General features: G+C 43.0%; 1 protein-coding gene across 1 annotated transcript in view; it reads left to right on the forward strand.

The window, feature by feature from the left end:
- The window catches only part of dyrk4 (dual-specificity tyrosine-(Y)-phosphorylation regulated kinase 4), an 81,995-nt gene that overhangs the window by 36,650 nt on the left and 23,433 nt on the right, over positions 1-21,912 (forward strand). The window contains exons 6-7 of the mRNA XM_078235524.1: positions 14,263-14,403; positions 21,042-21,180. Coding sequence (XP_078091650.1) covers positions 14,263-14,403; positions 21,042-21,180 — 280 coding nt within the window. The remainder of the gene's footprint in view (positions 1-14,262; positions 14,404-21,041; positions 21,181-21,912) is intronic.

Genomic DNA, 21,912 nt, shown 5'->3' on the forward strand with positions numbered 1-21,912 from the left:
ACCGGTCTATAATTCTCTGTTTTCTCTCTCCCTCCATTTTTTAGAAAGTGGGGTTACATTAGCTATCCTACAATCCATTGGAACTCCTCCAGAGTCTATAAAATGACACCTTTGATCACCAATGCGTTCACTATTTCTAGGGCCCCTTCCTTAAGTACTCTGGGATGCAGAGCATCAGGCCCTGGGTACTTATCGGATTTTAATCTCAGCAATTTCCCCAATACAATTTCCTGACTAATAAGGATTTCCTTCAGTTCCTCCTTCATGCTAGACCTTCTGTCCCCTAGTATTTCTGAAAGGTTATTTGTGTCCTCCTTAGTGAAGACAGATCCAAAGTATTTGTTCAGCTGGTCTGCCATCTCTTTGTTGCCGATTATGAATTCACCTGATTCTAACTGTAAGGGACCTACATTTGTCTTCACCAGTCTTTTTCTCTTCACATGCCTATAGAAGCTTTTGCTGTCAATTTTTATGTTTTCTGCAAACTTACTCTCGTATTCTATTTTCCCCATTGGAATTAAACCCTTTGTCCTCCTCTGCTGGGTTTTAAATTTTTTCCAGTCCTCAGGTTTGCTGCTTTTTCTGGCCAATTTATATACCTCCTCTTTGGCTTTAACACTATCCCTGATTTCCCTTGTTAGCCATGGATGAGCCACCTTCCCTGTTTTATGCTTATGCCATAAAAGGGATGTACAGTTGTTGAATTCATCCAGGTGTTCTTTAAATGTTTGCCATTGCCTATCCACTGTCAATCCCTTAAGTATCCTTTGCCAGCTTATCCTAGCCAATGAACGTCCATACCACCAAAGTTAGCTTTCCTTAAGTTCAGGATCCTAGTCTCAGACTTAACTTTGTCACTCTCCATCTTGATGAAGAATTCTACCATATTATGGTCACGCTTCCCCAAAGGATCTCGCACCACAAGGTTGCTAATTAATCCACTCTCATTACACAATACCCAGTCTAGGATGGCCTGCTCTCTAGTTGGTTCCTCAACATATTGGTTGAGAAAACCATCCCTTATGCATTCCAGGAAATCCTCCTCCATCACATTGCTACCAGTTTGGTGAGCCTAATCAATATGCATATTGAAGTCACCCATAGTAACTGCTGTACCCTTACTGCACCCATCTCCAATTTTCTGCTTGATGCCATCCCCAACCTCATTACTACTGTTTGGTGGTCTGTACACACCCCCACTAACGTTTTTTGTCCTTTGGTGTTACACAACTGTTCTCTAACTTTTATTTCTTTATTGTCTTTATTTTTCTTTCCCCCCCCCCACTCTTTCCCCCTATTTTATCCCCCTTGTTCCTTACCTTTTATCCCCCTTTCCCTCTTTTTCTCAATTTTACCTCTCTCCTATCCACCCCACACCGCCGCCCACATCTTCATCTGTCACAGTTTAGTCTCTGATTTTAGCTTCTCTGCTGTTTGGCCATTCACACCTTTTATTCTCTCTATGGACTAGCAGCCTTTTCTCTTGTTTTTGTGGCTATGACTCATCTTTCATTCCCTCACCCTGCAGTATAAATATTCCCCACTTTAGCTTTGACAAAGGGTCATCTGGACTCAAGATGTCAGCTCTTTTCTCTCCTTACAGATGCTGCTACACCCGTTGAGATTTTCTAGCATTCTCTCTTTTGGATCTTGAAATCTTGTTTGCATCCACAGAAACACCTGTCTGTTCCCCTTACAATTGAATCCCCTATCACTATAGATCTGCCACTCTTTTTCCTGCCCTCTTGTGCAGCAGAGCCAGCCACAGTGCCATGAACCTGGCTGCTGCCGCCTTCCCCTGGTGAGCCATCTCCCCCAACAGTATTCAAAACAGTATATCTGTTCTGGAAGATGACCTTAGTGGACCCCTGCCCTCCTTCCTACTCTTCCTCTGTCTGGTGTTCACCCATTCCCTATCTTCCTCAGTAATTTTTATCAGCAGTGTGACCAACTCGCTGAATGTGCTATCCACAAATTCCTCAGCATCACAGATGCTCCAAAGTGAATCCATCCATACTTCAGAGCTGCCAAGCGGTCTAACAGGAACTGCAGTTGGACACATTTCCTGCATGTGAAGGAGCAAGGGACACCCGGAAGGGTCCCTGAATTCCCACATCACACAGGAGGAGCATGACGCGGCTCTGGGATCTCCTGCCACGATTTAACCCTTAACTTAACTTAACAACAACAACTACAATGCCAAAAGAAAAGAAATGCGAAAAACGAAAAGAAAAACTACTTCCCGTCACCAGCCAATCACTTACTTGTTGGCTGTGACATCACAGTTCAATTTCTTTCTACTTCTCTCTTGCCCTCACAGGTCTAGCCCTCCACTCTTCCTGAAGGTGAGCACTTCTTTCCCCTCGGCTCCAAATTCCCAATTTACGATAGCCTCACTCTGGATGAATCTCACTGTGGCTGCAGTCTCTCTCCCACTGGTTGTGCACAAGCTCACTAGTCAGGACATGTAGTAGTGTTGCTTTTCAAAACCCAAGCAGATAGCAAGGCATATTGGTTATAGGAAACAGGAGTTATACAATGCAAATCCAGGGTCCTTTTGCTGAATTGGGTTGCGATTCAGTGTAGCATATGGTATGCATGCTATGTTCACTTTTCTTGGGCATACAGCAAGTTGTTAAGGGACTACCAAAAATGTGATACCCTCAATCATATTTGTAAGTAGCTATTCAACTACCTTTGACCAAAAGGCTTATTAACACAAACACTGATAATTCATCATTATAAATGTTGCAATGTGGAGCCTGGAGGAGCTCCACATTAAAACTATAGTCACTGTTGGCCTCTGTTCTCTGTCATCCTGATTACCTCCCCTACCCACCCATCCCAATCCTGACCTATCAGCAACTGCTGTCCAATCACAGAATCACACCTAACAGTAGATGTTTTGCATTAGGTTTTGCAGGCATAGGGTGGTTGAGTATGGTGTGCACTCGTCTATTACAAGCTGCTGGACGAACATGTTGTTTGATTCAACCAGTCAATTGTTCGGACATTATTGCCCCAATACTGAACCCTGCAAGACTCCCATTCATTGCATCTTCTTGCCCAAAATACTTAATCTTCACATGCATCCTACCCCCTACCACTCTGCAATTCAATCGATCTTAGCACACTGCCATTGTTAATAGCATGCCTGTCAATTTGCTGAACTAGTTTTATGTGAGATAGTGAGCTGGACATCCTGAAAAGTCCATGGCGGGAATGAAGCTAGTCTGAAAATTTTCCATCCACCACCACCCTCTGTCTTCTATGAGATAGCCAGTTACTTATCCAATCGGCCAAATTTCCCTCTATCCCACACCTCCTTACTTTCTTCATGAGCCGACCATGGGGAACCTTATCAAATGCCTTACTAAAATCCTTGTATACGACATCAACTGCTCTACCTTCATCTACACACTTAGTTACCTCCTCAAAGAATTCAATCAAATTTGTGAGGCAAGACATCTCGTTCTTTTTTAACTTCTGACTCAAATTCTAGTTCTTCCAAATTGACCACCGATCGTTCCTGTTTCTGAATAGAAATAAGAGCCACGATTCTCCCATCGTGACCCGTTACATTTCTGGCGGGTCGGGGTGGGAGATGCGTGCTGCTGGCCTTGTTCCAGGATTTGCGCATGCGCCGGGAATGCATGCACATCTCCCAGAGCCGGCGAACAGTCGCCGGTCAGACCACGCTGGAAACCGGCGGGATGGCAGGTAAGTAATTTGAATCTTTTTAAAATGTATTTTAAATATGTTTTCAATATGATTATCGGGAACTTTTAGGTCCCGATTGAATCTCCCACCCCGCCAGGAGTACTTCAATCCGGCGGGGTTTAGACTAGCTCTCCACATTCAGGAAACTAGCGGGAGACCCCGCCGGAGTGATGGGGGCAATTGGGACCCCCCAGGGGGTCGGGCGTCGGGGAGGTGGTGCCCCTGGGCATGGGCACCCTGGCAGTGCCAGCCTGTGACCCCTGGCACTGCCCAAGGGGCAAAGTGCCCAAGCCCCAGGAGCACCTTGGCACTGCCAGCCTGTGACCCCTGGCACTGCCCAAGGGGCAAAGTGCCCAAGCCCCGGGAGCACCTTGGCACTGCCCACTGACCATCGGGCAGTGCCAAGGGGGGAGGGCCTATTGTGGGCTGGGCCCAAGGACAAGCTGCCACTCTGCAGACAGGATCGGTCTAGGATGGAGGGAGGGCAATGATTGGGGTGGGCTGGGGCATGGTCTGCCACGGAGGGGGGTCTGCATCCCGGGGGGGGGGGGGGGGGGGGAGGGTCTGACCCTGTGGGGGGTCAGCAGGGGGGGGGGGGGTCTGCCAGGGTGAGGGGGTGGAGGGATCGCCACTGCTGGGGGGGTGGGGCTGTGCATCGGGGGGCTCCAGGGCGAGGGGGTCAGGACTGGCCTGGGAATTGTTGTGGGGGCTGCGATTGGGCCGTGGGGGGGCTGGAGGGGCAGCGATCGGGCTGGCCAGCAAACGGGGAGACTAACAGACCGGGACCTCTGCCCATGCGCACAGTTCCAGAACTGTCAAACTCCGGCGCGAATAGGCTCCGCCGCCCTGGGTTTTTAATGATATTCACAACTGGGACCTCTGCAGTGCACAGAGTGTGGAGATTCAGGTGAGAAGCTGAACTGAGAAAACAGTCGGGATTAGAACAGTTTTCCTGCCATTTCAGCGCTTTTGGGAGAATTGCGGCCAAGATTCCTCCGGTTTCTCAATATAGAACATAGAACATAGAACAGTACAGCACAGAACAGGCCCTTCGGCCCACGATGTTGTGCCGAGCTTTATCTGAAACCAAGATCAAGCTATCCCACTCCCTATCATCCTGGTGTGCTCCATGTGCCTATCCAATAACCGCTTAAATGTTCCTAAAGTGTCTGACTCCACTATCACTGCAGGCAGTCCATTCCACACCCCAACCACTCTCTGCGTAAAGAACCTACCTCTGATATCCTTCCTGTATCTCCCACCACGAACCCTATAGTTATGCCCCCTTGTAATAGCTCCATCCACCCGAGGAAATAGTCTTTGAACGTTCACTCTATCTATCCCCTTCATCATTTTATAAACCTCTATTAAGTCTCCCCTCAGCCTCCTCCGCTCCAGAGAGAACAGCCCTAGCTCCCTCAACCTTTCCTCATAAGACCTACCCTCCAAACCAGGCAGCATCCTGGTAAATCTCCTCTGCACTCTTTCCAGCGCCTCCACATCCTTCTCATAGTGAGGTGACCAGAACTGCACACAATATTCCAAATGTGGTCTCACCAAGGTCCTGTACAGTTGCAGCATAACCCCCCGGCTCTTAAACTCCAACCCCCTGTTAATAAAAGCTAACACACTATAGACCTTCTTCATAGCTCTATCCACTTGAGTGGCAACCTTTAGAGATCTGTGGATATGAACCCCAAGATCTCTCTGTTCCTCCACAGTCTTCAGAACCCTACCTTTGACCCTGTAATCCACATTTAAATTAGTCCTACCAAAAGTCCTTCTGAAGAATGTACTGAATAAAATCTTGGTTGACTGTTATCTCTCTGGACTATTACTCCTTTGGCCCATCTTCTGGACCTGGACTTGATCCATTTCTTCCCCTCTTGCTGTTATACTTTTCTCAATAATTTTTCCTTCTCTCTTCATTTCAATTTTGCAGGTTCATTCATCTCTTTGCATTTCACGTGCTCCCTATATCCTTGCCTCTGGAGTTCAGCTTTGTTCCTTTGGTTGTTTTTTCCTGTCCTTCCTTACTTTTTGAGTGATGACCCCTTGCAGTCTCTCATTCTTGAACTCTCAGATAGTCCTGGACTTCTAGCCCTGGAAGTAATTTTTTAGGTAGGATTGGAAGCCATGAGGAATCCACCTGATCAATGTCTTGGTTTCCCTCAATCCAGCAGACCTGGTTCATTAATAAGTCCATGTTCTTCCCAGGTAGAAAAGGTGGACATTGCTTGGCTTGGTTCCATGCCTAGTCTTTGTCTTTTTTTGCAGCTACCATCCTTGATGACCATTTCTAGTGGATGGACAGGTGCAGATGTACTTTCTAGAAGTTCACTACTGATGGATGAATGTGGTATTTGAACAGATATTCCATTACCAGATTCTCATGTTCTACTTTTAAACTGATACTGCCATGATGAGTGATCACTCTCATTCTTGTTTTTTTTTTGGTCTAATGTTTTCATAATGCTCACTCCAGTTTCTAGTTTAAAGTTGGTGATATTTCCGTTGATATCTATATCTGCATTCCAAATGTTGAGTGAGCTGACTTCCCCCATCCTCCTTGATGCTCTCCTGCAAAATGGCTGATCTATCAATCTCTGTGAAAAGTGTCAAAAAGTCAGCACTGAAGTCATAATCCAGATCTTCATTGTGGTTGGATAGCTCCAGCGATTGATTTCTGAAGTCACCCTTGGATTCTTGTTGGATGACTTCTTCCACTTTCCTGTTTTGATTGAGATCTATACAAGTTCTTCCACTTTAAAAGAGAATATTCCTTATTCTGAAGAACATACAATGTTTCAACTAACTGTTTTCCCTTGTATTGGAGTGTTGCCTGTACTTTTTCTTTGACTTGTAGTTCCTTCCCTCCTGGACCATACAATTGGGTTTCCATTGGCTGCTGGCAATGTGTTGCTTCATTGTTTGATAAAACCATAATGCTCACTCCAGTTTCTAGTTTAAAGTTGGTGATATTTCCGTTGATATCTATATCTGCATTCCAAATGACATGACTGGGGCCATTGATCTCCGCCAGGAAATATTTTTGTTCCTCTTCTGGTGAAAATTCTTCTTATGCATGAAGATCTTTTCTTTGAAACCTGCGAAGTTAGAAGTTTTACTTCAGCACTTCTTCCCGAAATGGCCAATTTTTCTGCAGAGAAAGCAATGTTCGCAGGGCACTGTTTTTATGCATGAGTGTCTTTTTGACCCCATCATACTGGCAGGGTGTTATATATAGCATGTTGTACTTTCCCTCCAAACTGTGCCTTTTTTCTTAAGGACTTAAGGAACTGTATGCTCACTGGAAGTTTCCTGAGCCCTGGTGTTTCTTCACCTCTCAGCATTGCCCTGTTCTGTTTACAGGACGCTGTTTGTCACACCAGTGTAAAGTAAGGTCTTAGATTGCAATAAATCTGGTAGGAATTTATCAGTAACACCAAATACAATGTGGTCTCATGTTATTCTCTTTTTAAGTTTCCATACTTGCAATCCTTCAACCAGCCTGTAAAGATCATCAATAAAAGCATCTATCTCCTGTTTCACCTGGTTTTTCTGGATCCTTTTGCCCTTTCTAGAATATTTTTGCTTCTCAGGTTGTATTAGTTATTAGAGGCTTTTAAGACTTCCTCAAATTTATCAGACAGCTCATTGATGCCCTGTCTTTCAATAATATCATTTGCCACTGTTCCCATGGAGTAAAATAATATGTTGGTCTGTTCAGCTTCAGACTTGCTGTCCAATCCCAAAGCAATTCAGAATCTCAAGAATCTTTTTCTCCAAAAGTGTCCAGTTTTGAATTTGATTTGGTCCTTCTGTTAAACATGTCTTTGCTTTAAGTTATTTTAACAATCACTGCACTCTCTGCCCCTGGTGCATTGAAAATCTGCAGCTGTTTTTTTTGTGCTACCTCATGGTCGCCACGTGTGATGACGCTGACCTTGGACCTGGTCCGCAAGGTCTGAGTCAATTTTCTGTCTCTTCTTGCCTCCACTTCCCCTCTGCGGGAGGTTTGGAGTTCTTCAACTGTGTCTCACATAGTTCTGCAGTTTTGGCGCCACTTTTACGGGCCTGTCATTTACTCTTCTTTAAGGTTGAATTTTCAATATTTTGGGTTCATCACTGCTGCCATCAACCATGTTGTATGTTGGTTAGCTTAGCTGAGGAATGATTGCTGCGACATTGGTAGGTCCAAACAATAGCTGGTTTTATATATTAAACAAATCTATGCGACACTGCTCGTGGTTAGGTGTAACACAGCTGAAGCTCTAAATGTTCTCCTTTTCGACTCTTAGTCATGTGTTCTTTTACATTATCATCATGGGAGGTGCTATATACACAGTCTCACACATCATCCCTTACAAACACGAATACAACCGCTGCAACAGGTCCACAGCATACGCCATTTCCTTGGCCCTGCACTCAACCCTGGAACACCTAGATAACAAGGACATCTATGTCAGACTCCTATTTATTGACTACAGCTCAGCCTTTAACACTATTATTCCTACGAAACACATCTCCAAACTCCATGGCCTGGGCCTCGGCACCTCCCTCTGCGACTGGATCCTAAACTTCCTAACTCACAGACCACAATCAGTAAGGATAGGCAACAACACCTCCTCCACGATCATCCTCAACACTGGTGCCCCACAAGGCTGTGTTCTCAGCCCCCTACTATACTCCTTATACACCTATAACTGTGTGGTCAAATTCCCCTCCAATTCAATTTACAAGTTTGCTGACGATACCACCGTAGTGGGTCGGATCGCAAACAATGACGCGACAGAGTACAGGAATGAGATAGAGAATCTGGTGAACTGGCACGGCAACAATAATCTCCCTCAATGTCAACAAAATGAAGGGGATGGTCATCGACTTCAGGAAGCGTAAAGGAGAACATGCCCCTGTCTACATCAACGGGGACGAAGTAGAAAGGGTCAAGGGCTTCAAACTTTTAGGTGTCCCGATCACCAACAACCTGTCCTGGTCCCCCCATGCCGACACTATAGTTAAGAAAGCCCCCCAACACCTCTACTTACTCAGTACTTACTCGGTACTTTCTCTAAGGAAATTTGGCATGTCCGCTATGACTCTCACCAACTTTTACAGATGCATCATAGAAAGCATTCTTTCTGGCTGTATCACAGCTTGATATGGCTCCCGCTCTGCTCAAGACCGCAAGGAACTACAAAAAGTCGTGAATGTAGCCCAATCCATCACGCAAACCAGCCTCCCATCCATTGAATCTGTCTACACTTCCTGCTGCCTCAGCAAAGCAGCCAGCATAATTAAGGACCCCACGCACCCCAGACATTCTCTCTTCTTCCTTCGGGAAAAAGATACAAAAGTCTGAGGTCACGTACCAACCGACTCAAGAACAGCTTCTTCCCTGCTGCTGTCAGACTTAGATAGATAGATAGATACCCTACAGTGCAGAAAGAGGCCCTTCGGCCCATCGAGTCTGCATCGACCACAATCCCATCCAGGCCCTATCCCCATATCCCACCCACTAATCCCTCTAACCTACGCATCTCAGGACACTAAGGGCAATTTTAGCATGGCCAATCAACCTAACCTGCACATCTTTGGACGGTGGGAGGAAAACGGAGCACCCGGAGGAAACCCACGCAGACACGAGGAGAATGTGCAAACTCCACACAGACAGTGACCCAAGCCAGGAATCGAACCCAGGTCCCTGGAGCTGTGAAGCAGCAGTGCTAACCACTGTGCTACCTTGCATTAAGTTGATCTTTCTCTACACCCTAGCTATGACTATAACAATACATTCTGCACTCTCATTTCCTTCTCTATGAACGGTATGTTTTGTCTGTATAGCACGCAAGAAACAATACTTTTCACTGTATGTTAATACATGTGACAATAAATCAAATCAAACAACAGTAACTTCCCTACTTCACGGACTATAGAAATAAATGTTTGCCTTTCTTAAGTCTTGCTAACCTGTGGTGAAACTTTTAGTGATTGGTTTATTTGTACTCTGGCATGTCTTTATTCCTCTACCCCATCTAGATTTGCGCATTCAGAAACCTTCCATTAATATGTTGGAATTTAATTTGCTAATTATTTGCCCATTCTGCAAGTTTATTAATGTCCTGTAACTTGTTGCAGTCCTCCTCAGTATTGACTAATGCCACCCAACCCCCAATCCCAGTTTGGTGTCATCCAGAAGTTTAGAAATTGTGTTTTTGATTTCTGAAAGCAGTAGCTCCATCACTGATCATTGTGAAACTACACTTCCCTCCCTCTGCCATAGTGAATAACTACCCTTTATTCCCACTCTTTGCTTTCTGTCTTGAAGCCAACTAACAATCCATCTGCTACTTGTTTCCTGACTACATATTCTCTGACCTTATTTGTTAGTTCATTGTGGGGCATCTCATCAAAGGCCTTCTGAAACGCCAGATAAATTACATCTACTACATTACCATGTTGTGCTACCTCTGTCACCTCCTCCAAAAATGTAATAAGTTTAGTCAAGCAAGATTTTCCCTTTTTAAATCCATGCTGAATATCCATTTGTAAGTTCCTAATTTCTAGATGTTCTATCTAATATAGCCACAGGTATGATCCTTCATTTCATTTCTACTCTTTGGCATTCTATAACAGTTCCAATGGTATTGAATCAGTTCAAGTTTATACACTGAGAAAATCATAGAGACATACTGGCTGCAACCCAAACCCAAACCCAAACCCTTTCTTTACTTGTGCATCCCCTCCTCCTGTATATCCAAAAATGGTGGGAAAATACTGGAAATACTCACCAGATCAGGCAGCATCTCTGGAGAGAGGAAGGAAGATTAATGTACCAGGTCAATGAGCATCCTTTGGGATAGTACTTTGGTGTTAGCACACTGCTGGTATTGCTCCTGTGCTAGGATTAGACTGCTGGTCATACTGTACTAGGAACATTCTGCAGCTGTTGTTGGATTAGGATGAGAAAGCTAGTGGATGCAACTAGATGTGTGGCTGCCCAGTGTAATCAGGTTGCAGTTTTTGCTGGGTTCTGACTGTTGATATTGCTGTGCTGGGGATAAAACCGCTCACCTTCTTGGCTGGTATCGTGTTTCTAGTGTTACCACAGGTCATTATCAAGCTGCTGGTTTTACTGCGATGAATTCAGGCTTATTGCTAGTCCACTCTCAAGCTCTTAATGTTGCCAGACTAAGATATGACTGTTGATGTTCCTGGACTTAGGTCAGATGGATTGTATTGTAGGATGGAGTCCGTTAATGCAAGGCCGCTATCAGCGTGCTGGTAATGCTGGCCTTGGATTAGTCTAGTGCATATATTTATTCAGAGGATTGTGACATCACCACAATATATCCAGGCAACCCAAAACAATGATTGATGGCAATGAGTGTAAGATGACTCCACCCTTTGTACAGGTCACTTTCATTCGACCACTGGACCTCAGAATTTAATTTTGGGCTCTCATTTCATCTTCTCCTTGCCTTCTGTTTATGACCAGAGCTCTGGGTTCTCTTGCTGTTGTCATGCCCATTACACCTGACTTCTCTCTATGTCCATTCATATGTGAACTTTGACTGTTGCTCTGACCTGATCTTAGCACTATTCTTCTGTTTCCAACTGTCTTGCTGCGATCCCAGCCTTGAATCCTACTTGAATTAGCCATTAGAATGTAAGATACCTTATGTTCCTTCTGTCCTTCTCCCAATGGCCCTTCATGGCACACAATGTTATTTCCTTACCTCAGTTGCTCTACCCTCTTGCTCAACAGCCTAATAACCCAATGTGCCACTGGAGGCTCCTTTCACAAATCCCAACGTTTTAGCATTGGGCAGAGTTAATTACATAAGCCTGAGGAAGGAGTTGGCCCAAGTAAACTAGGCACAAATTATTGAAGGCAGGACAGTTGAGGAACAATGGCGAATGTTCAGGGAGAGATTGAATAGCTCTCAATTAAAGTATATTCCTGCAAGGAAGAGGAATTGTAAAATGATGAAAAACGTTCCGTGGCTAGACAGGAAAGTCAAAGAGGACATAAAGGCAAAAATGAAGGCATATCAAACTGCAAAAGCTAGCAGCAAGCTGGAGGATTGGGAGAACTTTAAGGTTCAGTAAAGGGCTACTAAAAATAGAATCAAAAGACCTAAGATGAACTACGAAAGGAAACTCGCAGAAAACATAAACACATATAGCAAAAACTTCTACAAGCATACAAAGAGGAAGAGAATAGCTAAAGTAAATGTTGGTCCCTTAGAGGACGACGCTGGTAAGGTATTAATGGGGAACACTGAGATGGCAGAAGCACTAAACCAATATTTTGCCTCTGTCTTCACAATGGAGAATGGTGAAGATTTTCCAAAAACTGTAGTTAATGCAGAGCAACTTGGTGCCATAACCATCACTAAGGAGAAGGTGTTGAATAAACTAATGGGATTAAAGGCAGTTAAGTCTCCAAGACCTGATGGCTCACACCCATTGTTAAAGGAGGTGGCAGCAGAGTTAGTGGATGTATTGGTTGTGATATTTCAAAATTCCTTGGATTCTCGTGGATTGGGAACACACTAATGTGATGCCCCTATTCAAAAAGGGAGAGAGGCAAAAAGTAGGAAACTATAGGTTGGTTAGCTTGACCTCTGTGGTGGGGAAGTTGCTGGAATCAATCATTAAGGAGGAGATGACTGAGTATTTGGAAAGACAAAGCTCAATCCACCATTGTCAGCATGGTTTTATGAAGGGCAAGTTATGCTTGAGTTCTTTGAGGAGATAACCAGCAAGGTGGATAGTGGGGAACCTATGGATGTGGTATATCTAGACTTCTGGAAGGCGTTTGACAAGATGCCACATAAAAGACTAATCCAGAAAGTGAGGTCGCAGGGGATTTGGGGTAGAGTACTGAATTGGATTGAGGATTGGCTTCTCTGGCTGACGAAATGTAACCAGCAGGCTGCTGCAGGGGGTCAGTCCTCGGACCTCAACTATTTATAATCTATATAAATGATCTACAAGCAGGGACAGAGTGTAACATAACAGAATTTGTAGATGATGCTAAAATAGGTGGGAAAGCAGGCAGTGAAGCGGATATAAAGATTCTACAGATGGATATAGATAGTCTAAGAAAATGGGCCAAAATTCGGCAGGTGAAGTTTAATGTGGGTACGTGCGAGGTTATCCATTTTGGCAGAAAATATAGAAAGGCAAGTTATTACCTAAATGGAAAGCAGGCTTCAAAAGATTCAAAAGCACCCGGGCAGAGGGATCTGGGTGTCAATGTTCATGAATTGCAGAATTGCAGGTACAGCATGTAATAAAAAAGGCAAATGGGATGTTGGCATTTATTGCAAAAAGACTGCAGTATAAAAGCAGAGAAGTATTGTTGCAATTGTGTAGGAGGTTGGTGAGACCACATCTGGAGTATTTTGTCCAGTTCTGGTCTCCTTATTTGAGGAAGGATGTGATGCCATTGGAGGCAGTTCAGAGGATGTTCACCAGATTGATTCCGGGGATGAAGGGGTTGATGTTTGAGGAGAGATTAAACAGTTTGGGCTTATACTCACTGGAGTTTAGAAGGATGACAATCTAAAACAAGAGGTCACAGGTATAGGTTGAGAGGCAGTAGATTTAAAACTGAGATGAGGAGGAACTACTTCTCGCAGAGGGTGGTAAATTTGTGGAACTCGCTGCCCCATAGCATGGTGGAGTCTGAATCATTGAATGGTTTCAAGAGGGAGATAGACGTATTTCTAATAAAAAAGGGAGAGAGGGATATGAGGACAGGTGGGAAGGTGGAATTGAGACCAGGAAGAGATCAGCCATAATCTGATTGAATGTCGGAGCAGGCTAGCAGGGCTGAATTTGCCTACTTGTCCTAATTCCTATGTTTTCTGCATCATTATTATCCCTTCTCCCTTTCCTTTTTCTCATACTGCTTCCCCTCCTCCCTTCCCTCTCTGCCACTCCTTCCCTCCTCTTCCCCTTTGTCCTCTCCTCCATACATGCCTACACACCTCTGCATGTTTTGCTACTGTTCTCGTTTGCCTCCATACTTCTCTACTTCTCCCCTCGTCCCATCTCTAACTTTAGTTTTGGTTTGGTTTCTCCTAGCTGCTAATCTTCCTTTAGCTTCTTCCCCTCCTAACCTGTAACTCTTTGCTACACCTTTCCTTGACTTCTTCTGCCCCACAATGATGTCGTCTTGAATAAGTCCACCCTTTAAGCCTGCTTACATCTAAAGACTGAAATTTTTCTTGTTGGAAGATGGATGATACCTCCTGGAACTGTTCTCCAATAAAGAGCAAACACCTTCAAGCCAAACAGGGAAGTGGAACAAAGCAAAAATTAAACTGTGCAAAAAAGAAGTTTAACATTGCAGCAAATTAGATTCTTGCCAACTAAATTAATATTCATTAATCCTATCATTGCAAATTAAATGATAACATTTTACATAGACATTTAACTGCCAAAATCTCAAATAAGCTAATTAATGACCATTGTTCATTAAAATACAGAACTACAAACTGTTGTATACATATTTTTGTTTCAAAATAGGTTTCAGCATCAAGCTTTTGTGGAGCTAAAGATTTTAGATATCTTGCATAAGAAGGACAAAGATGGCAGTAACAATGTTATTCATATGAAAGAATATTTTTACTTCAGAAACCATCTATTTATTTCCTTTGAACTTTTAGGGTAAGTTATTTTGTCACTGCTTTCAGTCTCCATTACAGCCAATGATCTAGTTAAACGAGTACAAAAGCTAACTTATCAAATGAAACAGGCTGATACAAACAACTTATTCCATTTCTATTGTTGCAATGATGGAATGACCGAGTTGGCCAGGTGTCTATATCACTCCTATTATCTCAACCAAGGCTTTAGTTACAAACTGAATTATTACTCTGTGAATCTATGGTGGACCTTAACTCTTTGAGAGCGAAACTCAGCAAGATCATGAGAAGACAGTGAGGAGAAGTAAGAAAACAAATATTTGTACAAAGGATGGTTAATCTGTAGAGTTTTTTTTTGCCATAAACCAATATTCAAACAAAGTCCAAGGGGGCGATTCTCCCAGTCCTGGAGACTCAAGCGGAGGCCGTGTAACAGGCTTCTCGCTGGGTGCCACGGCCTCAGCGAGTCTCCGGCCGCCGGATTTCAGGTGTCACCAGCTCCATGACAGAAATCGGTGCGCAGAGCTGAATAAATTATCGAGATGAGGATTTGCCTGTCATTAGTGGGCCCGGGATAGAGGTCTCCAGGCCTGCTAGCCTCCCCCACACCCCCCCAGCCTCCCCCACACCCCCACACCCCCCCAGCCTCCCCCACACCCCCCCAGCCTCTCCCCCCACCCACCCCACCCCACCCAATTTCGACACTTAGAATTTTTTTGGGAGAATCCCGCCCCATAATTCTTTTAAAAGGGAATAAGACAGTTGCTTTAAAAAGAGACACGTGAGCAGAACCTGTACTGAATTACACTGATGGGATAACTTGCGTAGTCTGGCACTTCCCCGTGCACTCCCAGTCCCCGGCCTCCAATAGCTGGAGAGTCAAAAGTTAACATTTGCCTTTGCAGCCCCCTCCAATATATTAGACGTTGGGAGAATTTTCTACGCACCCTTGCAGTGTGTTTCACAGAGACAGCTCGTCATTGGCCAGAAGGTCCTACCACTGTCAACAGGGTTTCCCATTCTATGCAATCCCCTCCCCCACCCCCGACCCCCCCAACCACCAGAAAACCTGCAATGAGGGTTCACTGTCAGTGGAACCAAAATGTTCCACCAGCGACAACGGCTGAAAATTCTGGCCATTGTCTCCTAAATGTCATATTTGACTTGTCTCCAAATGCTATTTCAGGTAAAATAATCCATATCCCAAAAAGGCTTTTCTATGAAAAGATTCTTTTATCCTCTCCATTTATGTTTCCAGTACAAATTGCAAGGCTCTCTTATATATACCATTTCACATTTATCTCTATTGAACTATATTGGGAGAGAAGTTGTTCCTTTTTGCGCTAAGGTAAGCCCAATTCTGATAGTGATGACAGCCCTCCCCACTAGAATTGTTAAGTAAAGATGGTGCCAGGAGCAAGAACGGATCACAGTCAATATTAATATACTAATTTGTATTCTGATACTTAAAGGCTTGTTAGCAACTTTGGAATTCCCAGTCAGTGTGGTGTCCCTGAAATACAGTGTGGGCTGAATTCTCCAGCCCTTCCTGCCAGTGGGATCTTCCAGTCTCGCAGATCATAGAATCATAGAATCCTATAATGCAGAAGGAGGCCATTCAGCCCATCGGGTCTGCACCGACCACAATCCCACCCAGGCCCTATCCCCATAACCCCAGGCATTTACCCTAGCTAGTCCCCCTGACACTAAGGGCCAATTTAGCATGACCATTTCACCTAACCCGCACATCTTTGGAGTGTGTGAGGAAACCGGAGCACCTGGAGGAAACCCACACAGACACAGGGAGAATGTGCAAACTCCGCACAGACAGTGACCCAAGCCGGGAATTGAATCTGGGTCCTTGGTGCTATGAGGCAGCAGGGCTAACCACCCAACCACTGTGCCACCCAATGTCTTATATATTGGAGCAGGCCCCTCCGTGGCAGGTTGCCCAGTGATAGAGGGTGTGAGCCACACAAAACACCATAGACATTGGCAGGACTGGAAGATCCCACCCGTGGCCAGTGAAGGACCATCTCCATTCCGGAAAATCCAACCCACACTCTGTTGTACAAAAGGACTCTCAATGACATTTTAACATTCTAATGAGAACTCATAGGAATAAAATAAAACAGGGTTACTTTGGAAATGGGAGTTAGGGGAAGTTTAGTTAAACTTATTAACTATTCTAATAGGGCATTAAAAAAAACATACATTGATCCTCAAATGTTGCATACTTCTGTGTAATTTTCATGATTGGCCCATAGCTAAGGTTTAACATCAATAATTGGCATTTAAGTATATTTTCGGTAAAATTCATGAATCTATTTTGAAGGAATCTTCGGGGAAACATTAAACATGGAGGAATTGCTTGTCAGCATTTTCTCTCCATGCTCTGTCATTCTTTTACCAACATCCACACCACGTTTTCAAATAAATTCCTTAAACAAAGGAATTTTGCCTCCAAAATGGTCCCTTTCAGATAGCAGGTTGGAGGTTTTAGCAGACATTTTAAATTAATTTCACTTTGCATTCTACTGTTTGGTTTATATTGGTCATCAAATACATAATACATAGTCCATGAACAGAACATTATTCATCAGGACAGGAAAGCAGTGTAGTGTTTGGCAATGAAAACCCAGTCTCTATAATTATAAATACAGGATAAACAGTGACTCCCACTGGACCTGAAACTGAGACAGCCTAATGATCAAGTGTCTGTCACAGACCAAAGCAAATATGACATAAATTTTGCACCCAATATGTTTAACGTTCTGCAATTGTCATAGTACAAATGAGGCAAGTATGATCCATCTGCTTAGCTACAAATCTACTGTTATGCAAACCAATTTCTTGAAGTTTAATTGTACCAAAACTATTATAAATCAAATGTATAAATAATAATGTTTCCATGGAACAAAACTGAAATCATGCAGCACTCTGCAATAAGTTAGTTATTTTAATGTTATTCATAAATTAATCAGTAATAGACGTTAGTTGGTAATATTTTTGCTCCTGAGCCAGAAGGTGTATAGATTCAAAGCCCCACTCAAAATGATAAGCAAATAACTTAGACAACATTGAGGGAAGGCTCTGCTTTTGGCCATGTCATCCTTTAAATTAGATATTTAAACTGACTTATCAGTGCGATGGGAAATATGCAATGGAACTATTTGGAAAAAAAGAGCAGTGAATTCTCCTCCGATTCAATTTTATTTTTGCCACCTGCAGGTGGTGGTGATTTGATGGAACCAATCAGCCGTCAGTTGTAGAGCCTGCCAGAACTTCATCCCCTTGAACTCAAGGTGGTTGTTTTTGGGGAGGTGGCGATGGTGTGGGATGGTGGGATTCAGGGATGCTATGGGCAATTCACTCCACCAGGTTGGAAGCCAGGCAGTGAACAATGAAGGTGAAAATTTACCCCAGCATCCCGGCTAGTACAGTTTATTTGCAATGCTTTAAGATGTTTCTCAGAGATGCGATGAGGCACCGTACAAATATAGTAGACCTGTTGCATCGCCGTTTGTTACAGAGGGAAGTGGGAGCATCTGCACAAAACTTCACTCCCAGAGTTTCTCAATTGGGTTGTAGCACTATTCTAGAGCACTTTATCATTACTCCGATATCTTAAGATAAGCTACACTGGCTCTGAGCCATTTGACAAAAGCCTGCTGACAAGAAGAAAAGTTTAACGGTAAATGTGAGAACGTGCACTCTGTTGCATTTGCGAACTAATATGATGAAAGAAGACAGTCCCCGGAGAGCGGTGCAAGCCAAAGCATTAGATTATGGGAACTCTGAATGACATAGAAAGGAAAAGAATGATATAGCAGCTGTCTCAAGCCTGGTAGCACGTGCACAGTTTGCAGTAGGATCTCCATAATTTATCTTATCGTTCAGCAGTTACACCATTGAAATTAAATAGCACTGCCTTGTGATTGGCTACATGATTTATGTCACCGATTTATGAAATATTTGACCCCTGAAGGTTATTTGAAAATGTTCCCACAGAAAATGGCATTCAACACAAACTCAGAAACACACGTACAAACATTTTTTTGCTGGGTAGGAAATTTTGAGTATTTGATTTGCTCAGAAGCAGTTTTTGTATTCATTACCTGAATTTTCAAATAAGTTTCATTTGGAAGACCATGTACTGTTAATTGCATCCTAATTTTAATAAATAACTAAAATATAATGATCCCAAGCTTATTTTATTTCTAACATTCTTCTTTTTAAAATGATGAAATAAAACTAAAAGCAAAATAGTTCTGAAACAAAGACAGAAAATACTGGAAAATCTCAGCAGGTCTGACAGCATCTGTGGAGAGAGAATAGAGCCAACATTTCGAGTCTGGATGACCCTTTGTCAGGGCTAAGAGCAAAGAAAATCAGGAGAGATTTTTACTGTGAGGGTGCGGGGAGGCTGTAAGTGGACAAAGAGAATGTAAATGAGGATGAAGAAGGCTGAGAGAGGTGCTAAAAGTGCCCACTAAGTGATCAGAATGCGTAAACGGCAGAACAGAGGTACAGATGGTTAAGGCAGTTGCCCTGAAGGGGTGGAGCAGATGGAGACCGGGAATGGAGAATTGGAAAAATGGAAGGAAGGATGATAAAAATGGATGGGATGAAAAGAAGAAACAAGTAAAAAAAAAAGTAATAAAAAGAACAAAGGTTAAATTATGAAAGAAATCTAGCACAAAATATAAAAGAGGTTAGCAAAAACTTCTATAAATATATAAAAGGGAAGAGAGTAGCTAAAGTGAATGTTGGTCCCTTGGAGGATGAGATCAGGGAGTTAATAATATGGAACACAGAAATGGTGGAGACGCAAAATCAACATTTTGCCTCAGTTTTCATGGTGGAGGACACTAGTACCATCCCAATAGTAACAAGTAATGCAGAGGTTATAGAAAGGGAGGAACTTAGAACAATCATTATTAATAGGGAAACGGTACTCAACAAACTATTGTGATTCAAGATAGACAAGTCCCTAAGGCTTGATGGCCTACATTCTAGGGTTTTAAAGGAAGTGGCAGCAGAGACAGTGGATCCATTAATTATAAGATTCCAAAATTCCCTGGATGTGGAAAAGGTTCTGGTGGATTGGAAAAATGATAATGTAACACCCTTATTCAAAAGGGAGGGAGGCAGATAATAGGGAACTATCAACCTGTTAGTTTAACATCTGCTGTCAGGAAATTGTTAGAATTCATTATTAAGGAAGTAATATCAGGACATTTAGAAAGCCAAAACACAATCCATCAGAGTCAACATGGTTTTATGAACGGTAAATTGTGTTTGACTAATTTGCTAGAAGGCGTAACAAGCCAAGTGGATAATGGGGATCGTGTAAATGTAGTTTATGTGGACTTCAGGAAGATGTTTGATAAGGTGCCGCACAAAAGGTTGAGAAGGTGCTATACAGGAGGTTAATACACAAAGTAAGATCACATGGGGTTAAGGGTAATATATTAGTTTGGATGGAAAACTGGCTAACTGACAGAAGACGGAGAGTTGGGATAAATGGGCATTTTTCTGATTGGCAACATGTAACTAGTGGGATGCCATAGGGTTCAGGCCTTGGGTCCCAAATATTTACAATTTATCTTAATGACTTAAATACAGGGATAGCTAAATTTGCAGATAACACTAAAATAGGTATGATAGTAAGTTTCAACGAGGAAATAAGAAATTTACAAATGGATATAGATAAGTTAGGTGAGTGGGCTATAATGTGGCAGATGGAGTTTAACGTGGATAAATATGAGGTTATACATTTTGGTTGGATAAATGGAAAGTCATCTTATTATCTAAATGGAGAGAGACGTAAGGGTGCTTTGGTGCAGAGGGATCTGGGTGTCCTCATGGCATGAGACCAGAAAACTGGTCTGCAAGTAATAAGGAAAGCAAATGGAATTTTAGAATTTATAGCTAAAGGGATAGAGTATAAAAGTAAGTAAGTGTTGCTGCAACTATACAAGGCATTGGTGAGACTGCACCTGGAGTGCTGTGTAGTTTTTGCCTCCTTATTTGAGAAAGGATGCAGTGGCATTCGAGGATGATCGTGGAGAAGGTGTTGTTGCCTATCAACTGTCTTGATAACTGTCTTGATAATCTTTCTAGTGCACTTGTTCCAGGTAAGATGTATGTTTAAGGTTTAATTTTAAGCATGTGTGTTAAGAGTGGTAAGTGTTACCCACCAGTCACATATATTGAGAAATCGCAGGTCAGCTGCAATGTGTGTGTTCTGGCAATGGGCAAGATGCCCTGTAAATCTTACACATTCTTAAAAATGGCCTATGGTGTTGCAGCCAAAGTTGGATGTGGAAGAGCTGAGCTAGATTATAATCAAGTTTTTTTGTTTAGTAGTGTGTGGTTAAAAATTGGTAGACTATTGAGTATTTTATTCTGATAAAATGTTAGGGTAAGTTTTACGAGTTTGCCATAGGCACTAACCTGCCAGGACACATCAGAATATTGCACGCAGGCTGCCAATGATATTCCCAATTAAAAAGTATGGGCAGCATGCGCGCAATTTCCCAATATGTGTTCCAGCCAGCCACACCTCCAAAAGTGCATATTCATAAAATCAAATACAATTACCCCTTAAACTCATGGAAGATGGTAGATGATAATTGGAGTCTACTCTTTTCACAGAATGAATCTGTATGAACTTATCCAGAAGAACAACTTCCAGGGTTTTACCATATCTCTTATTTGCCGATTTGCATACACTTTACTGAAGAGTTTACAAATGCTCTTTAGGGAAAAAATAATTCACTGTGACCTGAAACCTGTAAGTAATGTGAATATGTTACAGCTTCATATACAATTAATGTCACCATTATATTGCACTGGACAATACAGTATCAAAAGCATTTGTGTTGTGAAAATAGGCAATGCATTGCTATATTACCTAATCATGGCTTTGCACTTGTTATCCAAATACACCTCTGAGATGTGACTCTTTTATTGAGGCATTCAAAATAATAGATAATTTCCCTACAAAAATCCATCATAATATTAAACCAAGGTAAACAAAAGGAGTTAGAAAGCAAAACCATTGCAAGTTTCTCTCTTGGAGGCACTGGGAGTGTTAGGCACCACCAAAAGCGCTATACAGCACATTGCTGCTAATTCAGAACATGTGGGACAGGATTCTCCAGCCACGCTCGCCCCAAAACCAGAGAATCCCACCCGAGGTCAATGGACCTCTGTGTGATTCCACCCCCCCCCCCCCCCCCCACCTCCCCCACCTCCACCCGCTACGATTCCCATGGCAGGTGGGGTGGGAGAATTCCCCCCATGGAATTTGGGGTCAAGTAGCAGACTGAGTGGTAAGCTGGCTACGAAACAGAAAACAGTAGGGGTTATAGATACTTAAATTGCCAAATGGTGTGAAGCGGTGTCCGATATGGTGATGGCTGGAGAAAGGGCAAAAATGATTTACCACAATGATACTTGAACAAGAGGTTTCACCTATCAGGAAGGATTGCCTGAACAGTGATCTGATAGAGGTCTTTAAGAT

The sequence above is a fragment of the Mustelus asterias genome, chromosome 19 (genome assembly GCF_964213995.1).
Source record: "Mustelus asterias chromosome 19, sMusAst1.hap1.1, whole genome shotgun sequence".
Taxonomy (NCBI): domain Eukaryota; kingdom Metazoa; phylum Chordata; class Chondrichthyes; order Carcharhiniformes; family Triakidae; genus Mustelus; species Mustelus asterias.